The sequence below is a fragment of the Myodes glareolus genome, chromosome 16, assembly GCF_982192425.1.
Source record: "Myodes glareolus chromosome 16, mMyoGla1.1, whole genome shotgun sequence".
NCBI lineage: Eukaryota > Metazoa > Chordata > Mammalia > Rodentia > Cricetidae > Myodes > Myodes glareolus.
Genome location: NC_142041.1, coordinates 60,709,717 through 60,727,849, shown reverse-complemented (window position 1 = coordinate 60,727,849; position 18,133 = coordinate 60,709,717). Strand labels below are relative to the sequence as shown.

Here is an 18,133-nt window from a genome sequence, read left to right as displayed (position 1 = left end):
TTAGGAAACAACCTTCCTCAAGACCCAGTAATACCACTTTTGGGTATATATCCAAAGGATGCTCAATCATGCCACAAGGATATGTGCTCAACTATGTTCATAGCAGCTTTGTTTGTCATAGCCAGAAAATGAAAACAACCTAAATACCCCTTAACTGAAGAATGGATAAGAAAAATGTGGTACATTTACACAATGGAGTACTACACAGCAGAAAAAAGTAATGACAGCTTGAATTTTGCAGGAAAATGGATGGAGCTAGAAAACAATATTTTGAGTGAGGTAACCCAGACACAGAAAGACAATTATCACATATACTCACTCATAGGTGGCTTTTAAACATAAAGCAATGAAAGCCAGCCTATAAAAACACAATCCCAGAGAACTTAGACAACAATGAGGACATTAAGAGAGACTTACATAGATCTAATCTACATGGGAAGTAGAAAGTAGAAAAAGACAAGATCTCCTGAGTAAATTGGGAGCATGGGGACCTTAGGGGAGGGTTGAAGGGGGGAGGGGGAGAGGCAAGGAGGGAAGCAGAGCTCAATAAATATCAAAAAAAAAAAAAAAATAGAAAAAAGAAAGAGTGTGACCTGAGAGTTGTAAGGTGAAATAAGCTCTTTCCTCCTCGAATTGGTTTTGGTCATGGTGTTTTACATAGTAATAGAAAGCAACTAAGACTCTATTTGCATGACATTTTAAGTACAATTACATTGCTGTACTAAGGTCTCTAGAATGGATGCATCTTGTATAATGGAAAATTTCCTCTATTTCTTCCTCCTGGAAGCCATCATTCTAAGCTCTGTTTCCTCAAGCTTGAAATCTCCCCTCCATAAACAATATAATACCAAGGCATTAATGTTGTACCTTAGAATTTTGGTTTGTCTTGTAGCTATGAAATGGGCTTGGTTAACAGAAGTAATCTACTCGAAATAGAAAGGGAGCTTGTGAAAGAAATCAGGGCTGCTCATTTGCAGAGTGGGGTGTTACGGCCTGACTATGAGACGTTCTGTACTGGCATAGATGCTGATCCCCTGTCATGGCACTGTTTGGGATGTGATGGTGATGGGAGCTTTCAGGGGTGAAGCACAGCTGGAAGTAATCTGTGGCTATGCCCTTGCAAATTACTTCTGCTCCCCAGTCCCTTCCTTTCTTCTGCTTCCTGTCAGCCATAAGGTGAAGAAACTCTGAAAATGCTCCCATGGTCATGGTGCTCTGCCCAAGAACACTGGCCAAGTAGCCATGAACTGGCCCCTCTGATAAGCAGAGATTAATTAGATGAATGCATCATTTTATGTAGAAGATTCATATTGGGCTAATGCATTTATTCCAAGTCATACACTATGATGTTGTTCAGATATTGTGAGATGGACCAGAATTGCGATATTGCCCTGATGTTTTCAATAGCAATGACACAATTGTTGTAAGAAAGGAAGATGGTCACGTTTATGCTGGCTTTCAGTGTTTCCTTCTCCACAGATCAACTGGTTATCCCCACACCCTGCGCTTGCTATTTCCCAATGAGGACAATACATGATTCATTCAATATTAGACCCCATTTGGATAAATCTTGACCTTAATTATCTGGTGAATGGTATTTTGTTTCATTTTCTTTGGTTGCAACACAGGAAATTTATATCTGGAATGGTTTCATCTTGGAAAGGCAATTTGTCAGAAAGTAGTTACCGAACATAGTCAGCATGAATCATACCATCGAGGGTCAGTGTTTACAGACAGAATAACTTAATCATATGAGCAAACCAACGGAGGGTGCAGATGAGGCAACATGTTGATGCACAGTTCCTAACTTTAGAAATGACACCCAAAAATGCCACGAAATCTCTCACATCCTCGAGCTACCTCATTCCTCTGTGCTCTAGTTTCTCACCTAGAAAATGAGGGAAATAAAGGACTACCTTCATAAGTTGTAAGCATCCAATATGAAAACAAACTGGGGCACTTAAATGAAACGTGAATATGAAATGTGGTTTATGTTGATTCTTCAGTTGGTGAGCGCAGGACACTTCTGAGAATACAGGAGGCATCATTTCCCCTTCCATCCCAGTAACTCAATTAAGACTTGGCCGGCCGGCATTCTCCCAATTGTTCATCTTTGCCCCCGAAACCACAATAAACCAAGTGCACTTGACTTTGGAAGAGTACAAGGCGATGTTTTTCTAAGTGAAAGTTCCTACGTGGTCTGTCTTGTGCTGTGATCGCAGCATTGTCTCAGATTCCTGACAGAACATCATCCAATCTATATAAAGCTATATCATTATAGCTTTTTTATGTTGTTCTATGGTTTGTCTTACTTTCAAACATGAAGAACTTATTTTATTCTTAATAACTCAATGAAAAAATGAAACTAAACCTATCAAAAAGTAAGTTACTTCTTTGTCTTTGTAATAACCCAGTATATTTTTATTTTAGTATAAATGCAGGTTGTTGTCCATTTAAGGTTTTTGCTTCTCATATGCTTTAAACTGAAAAAGGCACAACACATTGCCTTTGAAAGGGATCAATGGTTTTATAAATCAGAATATTGCTTCTAGTTTTTAAGATATTATTACTATTAAAAAACCCCGTATGATACTTTAAAACTTGAGAGATTATTTGATTAATAAGACCACAATTCCCCATTCCACCAACTCTAGGTTTGCTCATTTTCCATAGACTGTTTCTTCTTCTTTGGAGTTCTGTGCTGTGAGTAGTTGCTCTTCAAATGTTTGTTTTTACCACCAAAATATCACTAAATAATGGTCATTGTTAAGCATAAAGGTTTGGAAAAAAGTCCTAAATGCTGCTGACCTTGAAATTTTAGCATGAATTCACAATTCATTACATTTATGTATTGCATATTTTTCTATTGCTTTGATATTTCTCAATCAATTTAGTTAGATCTGATAATATGATATATGGAGAAATATGAGAGTTGGGGTTCTAATAGACACAAACTCTCATGGTGGGACAGGCACAGTGGCAAGAGCAAGAGGCTGGGTACTGTACTCCATCAATGGTGAGGAAGCAGAGAGAAGATGTGGGGGCAGGCTATAAAACCTGAAAACCTGCTTCTGCTGACACACTACCCTCAGCAAGTGTCCTTCTCCTAAAGATTCCACAACCTTCCCAAACACAGTTTCCTGCTGGGGACATGAGTCTATGGAACACATGGTATGATACCTACAATTGACAACAGAGTGTTGGAACATAGCTAGCCTAGCAGAAAGGATTTGAATTTTCCCAAAGAAAAAATAGTATATGAAAGAGGAAAAGGGCATTGCAATTTCAGAGGTGCTCATTACACATGAATTGAAATACCAAATGTCCCACAGAGTATATACAATTACTGTGTCAGTTAAACCTTTTAAAATATGCATATTTAGAATACTTGCTCTGCACTTTAAAAAACTGACTTAACAGTCCTTTCTTCTGCTGTAATATACTCCTTACACTGATTATAACCACTATTTTAATGATTAATAATAATTTAGTAATTCTTTGGGAATTTCACATCATGTACCCAAATTCCTCTCACCTTCCAATTCCCTCATATCCTCCTCTTACCCCTGCAGGGCCCCCGAAAAAGAAAATTTTAAAAAAAATCAAAATAAAATGAAACAAAGCAAGCAAGAAAGCAAACAAACAAAAACAAGAACAAAATAAACAAAAAAAACCCTCTTCACTTCTCCATCTTTCCCACCCCTCCAATGCCTCTGCATTCATCCTGGCAGCAGTGTGCACACAGCATACCATTTTGTTCAACCAGCTTTACTAGCAAATGTTCATCGCAATGATTCACTGGTCTGCTTCAAGGCCTCTGGTTTCTGGTACACCATTATCACTGGATCCTCACGCAAATTCCTCTGGGATATTCCGCAGACACCCTGAGTCATGGAGATCCTGCAGGTATCCTTCCATAGGACCACTTACTTCATGAGCTCCAACAAATCCTAAATGGGTGATGTTCAGGTGGGCCAACCCATGGTTGTTTTGTTGTTGCTGTCTAAGGCAGAAACAAATATAAAACACAACTTCTCATCAAGCTGGGTGCTTTTCATACATCAGTTCATATATAGATACTACAAAATCAATGTTGCTCAATGAATAATTGAATGAATAAACAAATAAGTGCCTTATAGACAGAAATGAAGATAAGATAGAGCATTTTTAATTAATTTCCCTTTGAAACCCAGTGGTAGCTTGCCTTAACAAACAATGCAGCAGTATTAGTTAGGTAACATATTTAGACAATAAAAACTTTAAGATATCAAAGAAATAAACTGAAAAAGACACCAGAAGATGGAAAGATCTACTGTGCTGAGCGTTAGGATTGATAGTGTGAAAATGGACATCCTACCAAAAGCAATCTACAGATTCAATAGAATCCCTATCAAAATTCCAACACAATTCTTCACAGAAACTGAACAAAAAATCTTTCACTTCATAAGGAAACATAAAAAGCCCAGGATACCGGAAACAATCCTGAATAATAAAAACTGTTGGAGGAGCGACCATTCTACATTTCAAGTTCTAATGCCAGAGCAAGAGTAATAAAACAGCATGCTATCAGCAGAAGGACAGACATGGCTATCAGCAGGACAGACATGGAGATGGGTGGAACCGAACTGACAACCAGACACTTCTCCATACATCTAGGAACACTGGATCTTTTGCAAAAATGTAAAAATCAAAATACACACTGGATAAAAAACAGCACCTTCAATAAGCAGGGCTGGTCAAAATGGGTGGCAGCATTAAGAAGAATGAAAATGGAGCCTTATGTATCACCCTGCACAATAACCAACCCCAGACGAAACAAGGGCTTCAAGATAAACCCAGAGGCCATGTTTCTGACAGTAGAGAGAGAGAGGAAACTAGGTTTGACCTCAGTTAGACTCGTTATAGGTTTATTTATTGAAATTGTGTTTCTCATAGACAGATACGTTTATGGAATAAGATATATGTATCCAGGAAAGGGATGGCAATTAGGTTTTGGGAAAAGCCTGAAATGCTCTCTCAGGGGCTACTGTTGTTGACTGACTCGATTTGTGCCATTCAGTTGTGAAGACGCCATGGAGGTGAAAGACATTGTGATGAAATAATAAAATTATGGGGCTGGATCCTTGACTCGGTGGCTAAGAGCAGCGACTTATCCTCCAGAGGACCTGCTTTAATTCCCAGGACCCACAGGGCAGTTCATAACAGTCTGTTACTCCCTGATTTGACCCCCATTTCTGGCCCCCACCATCACTCCTTGCAGACAAAACCCTCATACACATTAAATAATTAAAAGCCATAATTAAATTAGGTGGTTGGTTTTAAGTAGACAGCAATGCAATTGAAAATGCTAAATTATAGATGTGTATAAAGTAATTTATGTAAGGCAGTTTAATATGAAGCTGTACTATTGATCCTTAGAATGAACAGCACCTTACATAATTAAGCGTGACTATAAAAGTCACATGGCCTGCTGAACAGGAAGGTTCTCCTCTTGGTGTTTGTGCCTCAGTAAAAGCAGAAGCAGGATGTTACCATCCGTGGATAAAGGTAAGCATGTTTTGGTGCCTCTCTTATTCTTCGAAGGACAATGAAAATGTCTCAGTTGTCAAACAACATGAGGTTTCTGACATATAAAATAAGTATAATTACTGCTATCCTAACATATATAACAAAATGCAAGTTTCAATTTCAACTCTAAATTCATAGTTTCCCATCTTATATTTATTGTCATTTAGTTTCAGGGTTGTTTAGATTCTAGTGTAATTTAGACAAGATAAAAATGTTGTTATAAACTTGCTTCTATTCGAATTGTTTGAGTTATTACGGTGTAAAATATTTTAAAAGGTTTTATACAAACTGGGACAAACCCAGGTATTGGATAAGGAGAATTTGAAGTAGTTCAATCAGAATGTCTCTTTCGACTGAGGACAAACTTTGAACTCTAGAGAGTATGGTGTTAGCAACCGAAGACAAACCCAGTAAGATATATCCATGTGACGTTCAACTAGCTCTGTGACAAGTACTCCTTTCAAGGAACAGCATGAGGGTAGAGGCCAAGAAAGAGCTCCTATTTCCAAGTAGACTTCCCATTTGAAATCCTGTGACTATGAATTATATGAGGAACTAATAACATTGCCATGCAGAGGAGGTTTATAACCAATGGGTGTCTCCAAACGTGCTTCCCAATACTATCAGGCAATACTGGGATCAGTAGATAACATTCATATCATATTTGCTGAAAAATATCATTAAAACATATTTTGAACATAAACATAAATGTCAAAGTCTGATTAATGAAATGTTTGCATTTATAAGCATTAACATCAATAAACTAGATTTATCTGTCTTAAACTTGATATGCTATCAGCTTTTCCGTGTCTGGAGGCCAACTTAATTAACGTTTTTTAATGCCTCACATTTGAAATGAGCGGATCAGATTTGCATTGTCATTGACTATTGTAGTAGTCATTCAGGGCACAGTTGCTAAGGGACAGGCAGCTGGCACTGGCTTGGATAATCTGTATCGCTTAGCTTTTTGTGAAGCAAAAATAGGGCAAGATCTGCATATGTTTTCTCTGGGATAGGTACTAATAGTTTCTCTAGTCCCTTGGTTAAAAAAAAAGGGAGTGGTTGGTGTCACCATGATTTTGTGTCTGAGTACTGTGTGTGTGTGTGTGTGTGTGTGTGTGTGTGTGTGTGTGTGTGTGTGTGTATTTATTCATGTTTACCCACAGCGAGCAGAATTTTCCAATCGGCACTCAGTTTTTACTAAACTGCGGGCATAGCTTGCAGACTTACAGACTCTCAATGAACCTTGTTCTCTGCCCTCCCCCTTTTTTTTTATTTGTTTGTTTTATTTATTTATTTATTTTAAGACAAGGTTTCTCTGTAGCTTTGGTGCCTGTCCTGGAACTAGCTCTAGTAGACCAGGTTGGCCTCGAACTCACAGAGATCCACCTGCCTCTTCCTCCCAAGTGCTGGGATTAAAGGCGTGTGCCACCACCACCTGTCCTTCTCTGCTCCCTTTCTGACCTCCCTCAAACACTAAAAGGACAGCAGCAAATAAAATATTTCTCCAGTCCCTACCATTTCTCAGAAACAGAACAATTTTTTTTTTTATCTGTATAGAAGCCAAGAGAGCACAGCTGGGTAAAGACGGTGGTCCGAACACACAGGACCATCATAATTCTCATCTCAAAGCCTGTGACAATCCTGTGAAAAAAAAGCCAAAAAAAGAAAAAACATTGTTTTTAAGAGCCTGTAAATCTAAACCAGAATAGGAAAACGATACTTGATATCTGGAGCCATCAACGATCAGTAAATGTCTAAGAATTACAGAAACGGAGGACGATAAAATAATATTCATAGAGTTATTAAATGAGGCAAAAAGCCAAGTTAAACATAGAGCAAAGACAACTGTGTTGAGAAGATAGGAAGGAGGGTCTGGCCAGAGCGCCAGCGGCTTGAAGTGTTTGTTAGAAATTCTTCCTTGGGGAGAGGCAGTCAGAACTGATGGGTCAATACCACTCTTCTCAATGGTGGGCATGAAGCAGTGGTGGGTGCTATTTGTCTGTGGGCTGACGGAGCTTGTGAGCCAGTTGGAACCTGCAATGAGTCAGTGCTCCAGGGTAATAGAAACAAGATGGAGACTGTACCTGGATGGGAAGCTTCTGCACGCTGAATGGCCCCTAGCATTACCTAGGTCTCCCTCCCGCACACACCAGAATCTGGCCCTAGAAATAGATGAGGCAAGAGAATAAGGCACTCAAATATGCACATGGATTACTCAGCTTTTGAAGGAAGGCAGTACAGTAGAAAGAGAAAGGGGAAAGTGAGTGCAGAGAAAAAGCAGGGACAGGAAGTAAAGTGGGTGGAGAACGGAGCCAGCCAGAAGGTTCTGGGCTAAGAGTACTTCACATGCACTCTGTCCATGTGAGTTTGATCACTGGTACCCACAGAAAGAGTGGAGGCGCAAGTGTCCTAAATGCCAGCACTCCTGATGCAGCAGCAGGACAACCACGGTGAAGAAACAGGAGGCAGAGACAGCAGAATTACCCTGGGGCTCCCCGGCTCCAGTGCTGTTAAAAACAATATTAGAGACCTGCCTCAGTAAGATGGGGACAGTGTCACCTGACACACAGACACACACATACACACAGACACACGCATGCACACACAGAGAGACAGACAAACATGCACACATGTATACACTCACACACAGACACACAGAAGACAGACAGACAAACAGACACACACACATACACACACACAGAGACACATAGGCACACAGTGTACCCATACACACATACAGAGAGAGACAGATAGATAGACAGATAAACGTGTACACACACACACACACACACACACAAATAAAAATTTCAAAATGTGAGAACATATCACCCTTGTAAACACCGGATAAAAGTCTTTGAAATAAAATTTCTTCATAAAATGAAAAGATACAGATATTTGGTAGATGAAGATTAACTACATGGTCAAATTAAAACATCTTCCTATAGTACAATACAAAAGGAGAACGATGTTTAGAAACTCCACGACGATAATCTTTAAGTGCAAGGAAAATGGGCTAAGAAATTTTAGGAAAAAGTCCAGGATAGAACTTAGAATAATTGAAAAAAAAAAACAACTCTGAGAAGCAGGAGCAGTGTCAAAGTCTTTAAGAATGAGCTTAATTCCAGAAAAGTTAAGTCCCGGCTCTAAACTGGACTGCAACGGAAACATGCTGCACCAGAGAGTCTAAAATACCCATGAAATGCAAAACTTTCCAGAAAAAGATGCAACAAAATGCAAATTATACTCCCCAAGAGAAAACTGTGGAGAAAAAGAATAGATTCTATGAGTGTGTAGACATTAGATTTGACGGTTAAATATCTCAAGTTAACGAATATGAAATTTTTAGAAGATTGAAGAAAACATATCTAAAAAGTAAGTGAAAATATGGTACAGCGTCAAAACATGTGATTTTAGTAGAGAAAAGGAGAGTAGAACAACAATTCAAAAATGATATTTTTAGAGTTGAAAAAAAAGTTCTAAATGTTATTTTCACTAATAGACTCAATGGACAGCAAGATGGAAGGAGAATCCACGAACCAGGAAATAGCTCAGTGAAAACCATCTTAAACGAAAAAGATTCTAAAAGTTGATGACGGACTCGTGGGGCAACAGTAAGTTTGCTCACACATATCACAGAGGTGCTGAAAAGGGAAGAAAAGAGAGAAGGGGAAAGAAAAACAATTTGAAAGAACAATGCTGAAAAGTTCAAATTTAACTTAGCAATATTACTCTGCAAACTCAAGATATTATGAATGTGTCTCAGACAAAACACAGAGATCCACACTTAAGCATGTTTATCTGCAGTCAAGATGATGAAAAAGAAAGACATGTTCTAAATACAGAAAAAAAATCCATTTGTTGTAAGACAGAACAATAGAACATTTTAGTGTTTCTTTAGAAACACTGAGGGTCAGAGGCAGTATGGTGCTCCTTTAAGTGTAGGGGAAAAGAAAGAAAAGAAGCAAGAGAAAAAGATAAAGTCACCGAGCCTATCTAATGAAACCTTGATATCAAGCACACAAATAGTGTGTATAAGAAATCTGGAGAGGGCTCAGCTAAGAGCACAGAGGGCCCCTCGGAGAAGCGGGTACTGACAAACTTCAAGGAGGAGAGTCATTTTCACAACCATAGTGAGAATTCCAGTAACCAATCACTGTATAGAAAATGCCCAGGAATATTGAAAATGAACACTATTAGTCATCTTCAGCTGGATAATGTGTTCAGGGCCTTATCCACACAACAGCAGAACACATGTTCTTCTCACATTCACACTGCCTAATCTCCAGGATAGAGCACAAGCTAGCCAGGAAGCAGAAATTTAAAAGCCGACATTTAAGCTTATGTCCATTTAAATTGTACTAAGGTGTATCCTCTGACCAAAATGATACTAGATTGAAAGTTAACAACAGAAAGAAAGGTGCGGAAATCTTATATACTTGGAACTCAAACAACATACTCCCAACAGTAGTTTATGAGTCAGTGAAGAAACCACAAACGAAAGCGTACTAAGCAGGATTTATCGCTGCGGCTGTGCAATGCTTGGCCTCTGTTTTGTAAGTGGGTTTTCTTCTTCCTGGACCTCCTGTATGTCAGGCGAGTTCTCTAAATGGTGAGTTACTCTCTCAGACCATAGTCTATGATAATATTGTTATATTGGAAAAGATCAGAAAGGAAGAACACTAAGTAGGAAAATAGTAAGAGAAAAAGAAACTCGATAGTCTGTCCTTTGAAAAGATGAGTAAAAAATGATAGCTAGCTAGAAAAGAGAGGCTACACATTATTTTTTTAAAAAGAATATGACAAAAGCCATTATTACAGAACTTAAATTCTGGAGAATTTTGTAAACACGTTTATGTCAAAAAATAGACACATTTCTCAAAAACATATGTTACCAAAATTCACACAAACATAAACCAAACAAATTCTATAAAAGTTAAGAAAATAGAATTTGTGGTTTATACATTATTTTTCTTATTGCTATGGCCAAATACTAGATAAGTGACAGAGGAAGACAAGTTTATTTGGAGTGGACCTAGGATCACAGTGTGGGAAGTGTGCCAGCAGCAGTTTGATACTGGGCTGGTCACATCACTTCTGTAGTCAGGAAGCAGGAACAGGCAGGAAGTGGGGCTGGCGTAGGAAACCTCAGCATGTGAATCTCATAAAACCTCAGGCCCACAGCCCCGTGAGTCACTTCCTCCAGCATGACTCTGCCTCCCATTACTAATATATTATAGAATGGGCCACAACCTTCCTAAACAGCACCAGGATCAAGTGTTCAAACTCTGGACCCTGCTGGCGACAGCTTAAGCCACAACAGTGATGAAATATCTCCCCAGAAAGAAAAGAAAGAGCTGTCCTGGTGGGTTCTGCACGGAATTTAGAAAGCAGTAGAGTAGTTCCCTGGTACTTCTGCAGTAGGTGTTCTAATCCTTAGTGGATGCCTCCACCCAGGGATGGCACACAGCTGCATTATTAAAGCCCTTCCATCCTAACTAAGCATTTGTATATGTGACAAGCTTTGGGTTTTACTTTGTTATTTCGAAGACTAGCGTAAATTTGCTTTTCGCTCTTAACAATTCATAGATAGAAAAGTATTCATAGTGTAGTTATTGGCATATAATTAATTTCTTTCCTTCACTAAATTAAAACCTCTCCTCTTTTCCCTCCCTTCCTTTATCTCTCCCTCCCTCCCTTCCTTTCTTTTGCTTAAAGGAAACATTTTACCTATCTTATTTTGGATGTCGGAACTACCAGAATGAGGATTCTCATGCTTTGGAGGGGGGAGGGAATTACTGTATAAAATCCAGGTTACTTGGAGACAAGGACCAGCTTGTTGTAGATGATTTGGCAATACAGTAACTAAGTAGCAGAGCAACTTTATAGCATGAAGACACTGGGAAGTCATTCATTCACATCCAGAGTGGCAGGGAGCAGGGAAATGAAATATTTGATTACATCATACAGAAGAGTACATGGTTTAGAAATGATGAAGTGTTTCTGAGAATTTCTACTGTCTGCGACACTATTAAGATACTTAATTTAATATACTTAATGGGGAATAATTCCCCTCTAAGATGGGAGGAAAACTATGATGTCTATTCTCCATGTCTTCTCAGGTGTGCCAGAGTGTGTATAGATTAGTTAGAGGTGTAGAAGGCGAGGATCATCTAAGATATAACAGTTGGTTTCTGTTTGGATTTTCTTTTTTATAGACAGGGTCTCACCATGTAATTCAGGTTGGCCTTAAACTCCATATGCATCCAAGCCTGGCCTCAAACTACCAAACCTGCTGCCCCTGCCTCCTGATCACCTACTAGGATCACAGGTGTGTGGCACCATTCCTAGCTCAGGCAAAGACGGCATATCATTATCATCATCATCATCAATTGTGTATGCTCATGAGTGTATATGCATATGCAGATGCTTTTATTATGGGATCTGGGAATGTCTAATTCAGATCATCAACTATCAATTACCTTTACCCTCACTGGCTCTCAGTGGTCATTTATATGCATAAATTTCCTGATTTTTTTTTAAAGAAATTACTAGGATTGATGATTAAGACTTGTGATGTGTAATCTAGACTTGTACGAAAATTCCATTTTATTTCTCTAAAATTACTTCAAACCATCTCAAAGTAAAGGTGACAAAACTATTCCATTCCAAGGCATTCAAAGCTAATAAAGTATTAGGAACACATCAGACAGAAATGCTCACGACCAACACATACAACACTTAAACCTGTTGCTCAGAGACTTGAAATATATCTGTACGTATAGGAAAAATCTCATTCATGGATCAGAACACCCAACATTCAAATGTGGCTTTTTCATTAATAAGATTCATAAATTCAAACATAATCACTTAAAAAATTAGCATTTTTTATAACAACTGAGAAGCTGATCTTAGAATTTCTATAGAAACACAAGGGATTTAGAATATAGATGGAAAATGAAGAAGAAATCTGGGTGATTCAGATCATTCAACTTCAAATTTTCTATTATGAAGCTACAAAATCAAGGCCATGTAATACTGTCTTAAATACAGACTTATTGTATTGATATATACAACCGAATAGACTAGAACCCTAAAATTTATGATCAATTAATACTTTAACAATATTTTCCAGGAAATTCTATGTTAGTATAGTTATTTTCAACAAATGGTATCAGTTGTGCATCTAACTTAACAGAAAGAGCGTAGGGCTATACCAAACAACATACTAAAATGGATCTACAACAGAGCTAAAACTACAGACACTTCCAGAAGGAAATATTGCAGGCAACTTGGAATCAGCATGAGAAGACATATCTACATATGATATCCAAAGAACAATCTGTTAAAGACTCACTAATTAGAATTTTACCACAATTTAAAATTTTGATATTGAGAAGATATCACTGAGAAAATAAGAGTCATATATTCTGAGATCATTTACCTAAGAAGAATCATATCTAGAATGATGACCTCTCTAACTCAATAGTAAGAAGGCAATTTAATTTTCAAAGAGGGACAAATTTAATAAGCGTTCCATCAAGAAGACTAATGAAAGACTGATAAATATGTGATAACATAGACAGCATTATAAACCAATGGGGGAAATGCTAATTAAATGGTGATGTCATCATATGCAATGCTATTAGCATGACTATAATAAAAGTTGATAATGCTAAGTTTTGAGAACATGGAGTAATTGGAATACTTCTGCAGTGCCAGGAGCTGTGTGAAGTGGTTTAGCCACTTAGTAAAAACCCATCTGTCAACTTCATATGAGACTAAACATATATCATACAAATAGATAATATTTTTACTATGTGTCTGACCAAGTAAATGAAAATGTATTTCTATAAGAAGTTCTGCACAATGATATTCAGAAATAATCAAATGACCATTAAGTACCAAATAGATCAAGAAAAATAAGAGGGAGTCCCATAGTAGGGTACAACTGAGAGCAAGAATGAAGAGATTCTTTATATTTAGGGCTACTTTTGGGAATCCCAAGTACGTTACCTTAAGTAGAAGCCATAGGAAAAGCCTCTGTCCTTAGCGTGTGACTCCATGTATCTGACGTGTCTAGCAAAGGAACAGCTTTAAAGATGGAAGCCATTGGGGACAGCCAGGTTAAAAGTTGGTGGGAAGGAGGGCCGACTGCCTTTGGATTCAGGGACTTTTTGTATTGATGGAGGTATTCTAAAACTGGAGCACGATTGTTGTGCAATTGTACGAATTTACGAAAATATATCAAACTGTACACGCACCACAAGGAGATTTTAGGTATTTTTTAAAGATACCAAAAATATTTTGCATTCCTCAGTAAGTTTATTATGTTTAGATTAAAGTGGCCAGTTTTATTTAATTGTGGATACTAACAAAATAGATTTGAAGGTAATGACTGAAAATAGAAATATTTTTGTAATGGGTCAAGTAAAGCAACTTGGTTGGAATAAAATAAAGACAACTTTGGATTATTTTGTTAGTTGTTTTACGTTTATCTTTCACCTGAAATAGTCAGAGTTTCCCTGAGAATTTAAGTAAAATCATTTAGTTTTCATTTTTGAATAAGGCATTATCTAATGTCAAAGAATAATTTGGTAATAATTACACCTTCTGGAAACATCTAAAAAGTTTTTTCTGCTAATAACTATAATTATTTTGAAATTATCACTGGCAAAATAATTCTATTTATTTACACTCATCAATAATTAAATTTCAAATGAAATAAGAGCCTAATTGTAAGTGGCCAGCTAATGTCTTAGTCTGGCTGTATTATGTGTCTTAAAAGTTCAGTATTTTGCAGGAAAGGAAGCTCCATTTATGAAAAGAGGATTTTTGTTTTCCTAGACAGGAAATAATGTACCAATTAGTAAGAAATGGCCACAGAAATTCCTGATTGAAAACGGCATGGAGTAGACAAGTCCTGCCGAAGATAAAAAGGGAGATTACTAAATATTTTGATTTCCTAGCAGGAAGGAGGAGATTAGTCCTATCGCGCTAACCAGCTGTCTTTCAGCATTAAACCAGGAACGGGCAAGACCCAGTCTTTGGAGGACCTTGTCTGTCTCTGAGGATAGGTGTGTGTAAATGGGGTGTGCCAGCAGAAGGTGTCATTCTATAGGAATTTTGTCACCAAGGGATACAATAAAAGAGTGATGATGGCTGCTGGTGACCATTCCTCCAGCATCATTCCCTTGTTCCTTGGCTCCACATTCTTCTCTTAGGCTGAGAGCTCTCTGATTTTTCTTACCACCCTCCCTTTGCCTCACCACCGCCACCACCACCTACTAAGATACATTCCTTTGTTCTCTTTGAACTTCTGCTACACTTCATGCATTGGGACAGAAACAACTAACCATGGTCATTCATAATAAGAGAAAATCTTATTCACCCAGAGAGTGGACCTCGTATGCGTACGTTTACCTTAGTTGGGTTTTCCATATGAATTTCATTTATCACCTACTTCAGATAGATCCCTCCGGTGCTTTTAGGGGCCGCTGGTGTGAAGCTGTGAGTGGTGAGGTTCAACACCTGCATCCTCTACCCATTTCCCAGCAATCATCACCCCCATCCCAGGGGTGGAACTGGTCACAGCTTGCTGTATGAATGAGAAGACTTAAGAACAAGCCTTTTTCACGATTCCTTGATGTCATTAAACCTATTAGACTCATCACTAAATTCAGCCCAATATAGCTAGGTCACACAGACGACCTTTCCTGGGTGTAGCTTTGTGTTGTGGCTGACCCCGCTACCTCTGGGTTTGGGGACTAGGTGGTAGTGGTCTGTGCTGGTGTGAATCAGATGCTCTAGAATCTTAAAGGAGCTCAGTTTGTTAAAGCAAAAGCCAGTTAAAGCAAAGTTCTGTCCTACACGAACTCAGCTCACTTTGACAAGGTGTTACCATGCCTTCTCGCCTTGGACAAGCGACAGCAGCGGTCACACAAACTCCTGCGTAATGTCTAATGCAAAACGAGTCTCTTTGATGGGGCAGACATCTTTTTTTGTCTGCAGTTTACACCTACGCTGTGGAGGGGTGAATTGAGACCCACGAACAGAAAAGCCCTCAAACAATGCTGCTGACAAATCCTCCACAGATCAATAGCAGTTTATAATTAACCTGACATTTTCATTAACCATTCTTAAACGTCAAAGCAGCAAAGCACAAGGTGGCTTTAATACTGCTACCTACAGGAAATGAGATCTGAGATCCGAGTCTAGAACCAGTTCTAAAATGCAATCACCTTATTCCGACATCTGGGAAGAGAAATTTTGCTGAAAATCTTACTTCCCCAAATTCCAGAGCCCTCTCCTTCAGTAGGAGGTGGGGATGGATGGAAGAGCCCCAGAAGGTTTGCTGTACTCAGACAATCTCATGGAGCCTAGGCTGACATCAAACTTGCTATGCAGTCCAGGGTGACCTTGAACTTCAGAACTTTCTGCCTCCGTCTTCCCAGTAGTGAGACTATATACAGATGTTAGGATTGCGGGAGGAACTGCACCATCATGCCGGTTTTAAGCAGAACTGAGATGACACCCAAGGTTTCCTGAAGATTAGGCAAGCGCTTCCCCCTTTCAGCAGCATCCCAAGTCCAACTCCCAGACTTTTAATTGGGGGAACTTTTTTCTAAAAGTTCCGGATTACATTCTCTTTCTCTCCTTCCCCACGCTTTCCTGTCCCATGATTTCTTCTCCACTCCCTGCCACCTCTTTGATGGGTTGCTTTATTTTTACTTTTTAAAACAATTTCACTGGATTCGCACCAATTTGGAATGTCACTGTGTTCCTCCAAAGAGGCAAGTCCTGGGCAGATGCCCACGTGCTTCATTTCTGGATTCCTGAGCCCCGCCTGCGCTGCTTGCTCTACAAGTAGCCCTGCTGGGGAGAAAACTCTTCACAGAAGTTTCCTCCTAGCCTGCAACAGAGCTGGGCTTTGGGTGCTGGGATCTCTGAAGCAGAGACCCGGTGCAGGTCCCACGCTTGGCTCCAACTCACAGTGCCCTGTCACCAGGTGCCGCCTTGTGGAGAGCAGCTGTACCAGCTGGCGTCCAGGTGGAGTCAATGAAGTGCAGCCTGAGGAGGATGCTGCGCCCAGAGGAGAGGAAGGAGATCCAGGGCGTTGCCTATTGCGGCGTGAAGGAAGACACAGACTGCTTTAAGGATTCCTTTAAGGTACTGGGAAATCAGCCGGCGGTCTGGAGCGTGCTAGGGCAGTGTGGGAGGTGAGAGGCTGGGGCTTTCCTTGCGTGGAGTATTTTGATTCATTTGCTATACAAGTTCAGGAAGCAGTGAATGTGGACAACGCAGGAGACCAGTGTTATCAGGGTACTGAGTTCCATGGTAAGTGATGCTTAAGATTATGGACCCTGGGGTCACACTGGTAAAGCGCCCGTCACCACGCTGCCAGCTGGTCCTTTGTTTTGCTTACTTGTTTGTTTAACCCCATCTTGCCAGGAGATGGATTGATGCCAGAGATGTTTCCCTGAAGTACTTTTGATATGTAACAGAATTAGAATCCCGGGACGGCAGGAAGCCAGGACAAATGTGGAGGGTGTGCCGTTCCACTTGGGCGTTTAAGCGGAGTTTTCCTTTGAACTGGAGTGGATGCTACAGCCGAGGATCTGGTAGTCAGACAGAGATCCAACAAGTGGAGTGGAGGAGCAGTTTTGTCTAAAAGTGAAACAGAGAACTCGGCTCTTGCAAATGGTGCCTGCTGAGGACAAATTGAAGCAAGACCAGCAGTGGGTGTGTCTGGGTTCTCCTCAGGGGAGACCTAGTGAGGATCTGAGGATAGCTGGGACGGTAGCCTCAAAGAGTTCTCAGTTCCCTGGTTGTTCTGACTTACAAGAAAGTCGCACACACGACCAAGCTGATGCTGAAGCCGCCACTCTGCGCTGAAGGGTAGAGGCTGGCTGTCCGCTGCCCAGAAAACCCATTAGATTTCCATAGCCTGATAGCAAGAAAGGGAGGGGTTCTTTTGAAATGTCACGAGATTAACTGTGGTTTTTCAGCACCCATTGCGAATTCCTCTCCACCGTGGAACCATGTTAATAGTTCCTTATGCATTATTCAGAGGAAAACGAAATGCTTGTGCGAACACAAACTTTCACAGAGCTTTCTTTAGCTTACAAAGGTATGAGCTCACAGAGACTGGACTTTAATTCACACATTAAGTAAATTTTAGAGTACTTTTCAATTCAGTACTTAGAAAGTTGCTTTTTAAAAATAAATAAATAAATAACCACTTCACAACATTCCATTGTGGGGGATCACATCATGTTTTATTTAACTACTTATGTACTTCGGTCATTTTATTTGTTTTGCCATTTTATTTAGCTTTGATTTTTTTTTTAAATCTGTGACAAATGTGGTATCTCAATCTGTATGTTTGTCCATTGACAGTTTTGCCCTAACAGAGGCAAGAGTGTCAAAACAGATTTAGTTTTGGCAGACATTGCCCGACTGAGGTCTATAACCCCAAGTCAGAGGTGTCCTACCTCATAGAAACTTAGACGCAAGGCCTCCAGATTGAACCCTGTTCCCCATCCCACCTAAACTTAGCATGTTA

General features: G+C 39.5%; 1 protein-coding gene across 1 annotated transcript in view; it reads left to right on the top strand.

Annotated features, from left to right (window-relative positions):
- Nucleotides 1-16,443: 16,443 nt before the first annotated feature.
- The window catches only part of Trpa1 (transient receptor potential cation channel subfamily A member 1), a 45,180-nt gene continuing 43,490 nt past the window's right edge, over nt 16,444-18,133 (top strand). Inside the window, exon 1 of the mRNA XM_048420357.3 lies at nt 16,444-16,737. Coding sequence (XP_048276314.3) covers nt 16,627-16,737 — 111 coding nt within the window. The 5' untranslated portion in view covers nt 16,444-16,626. The remainder of the gene's footprint in view (nt 16,738-18,133) is intronic.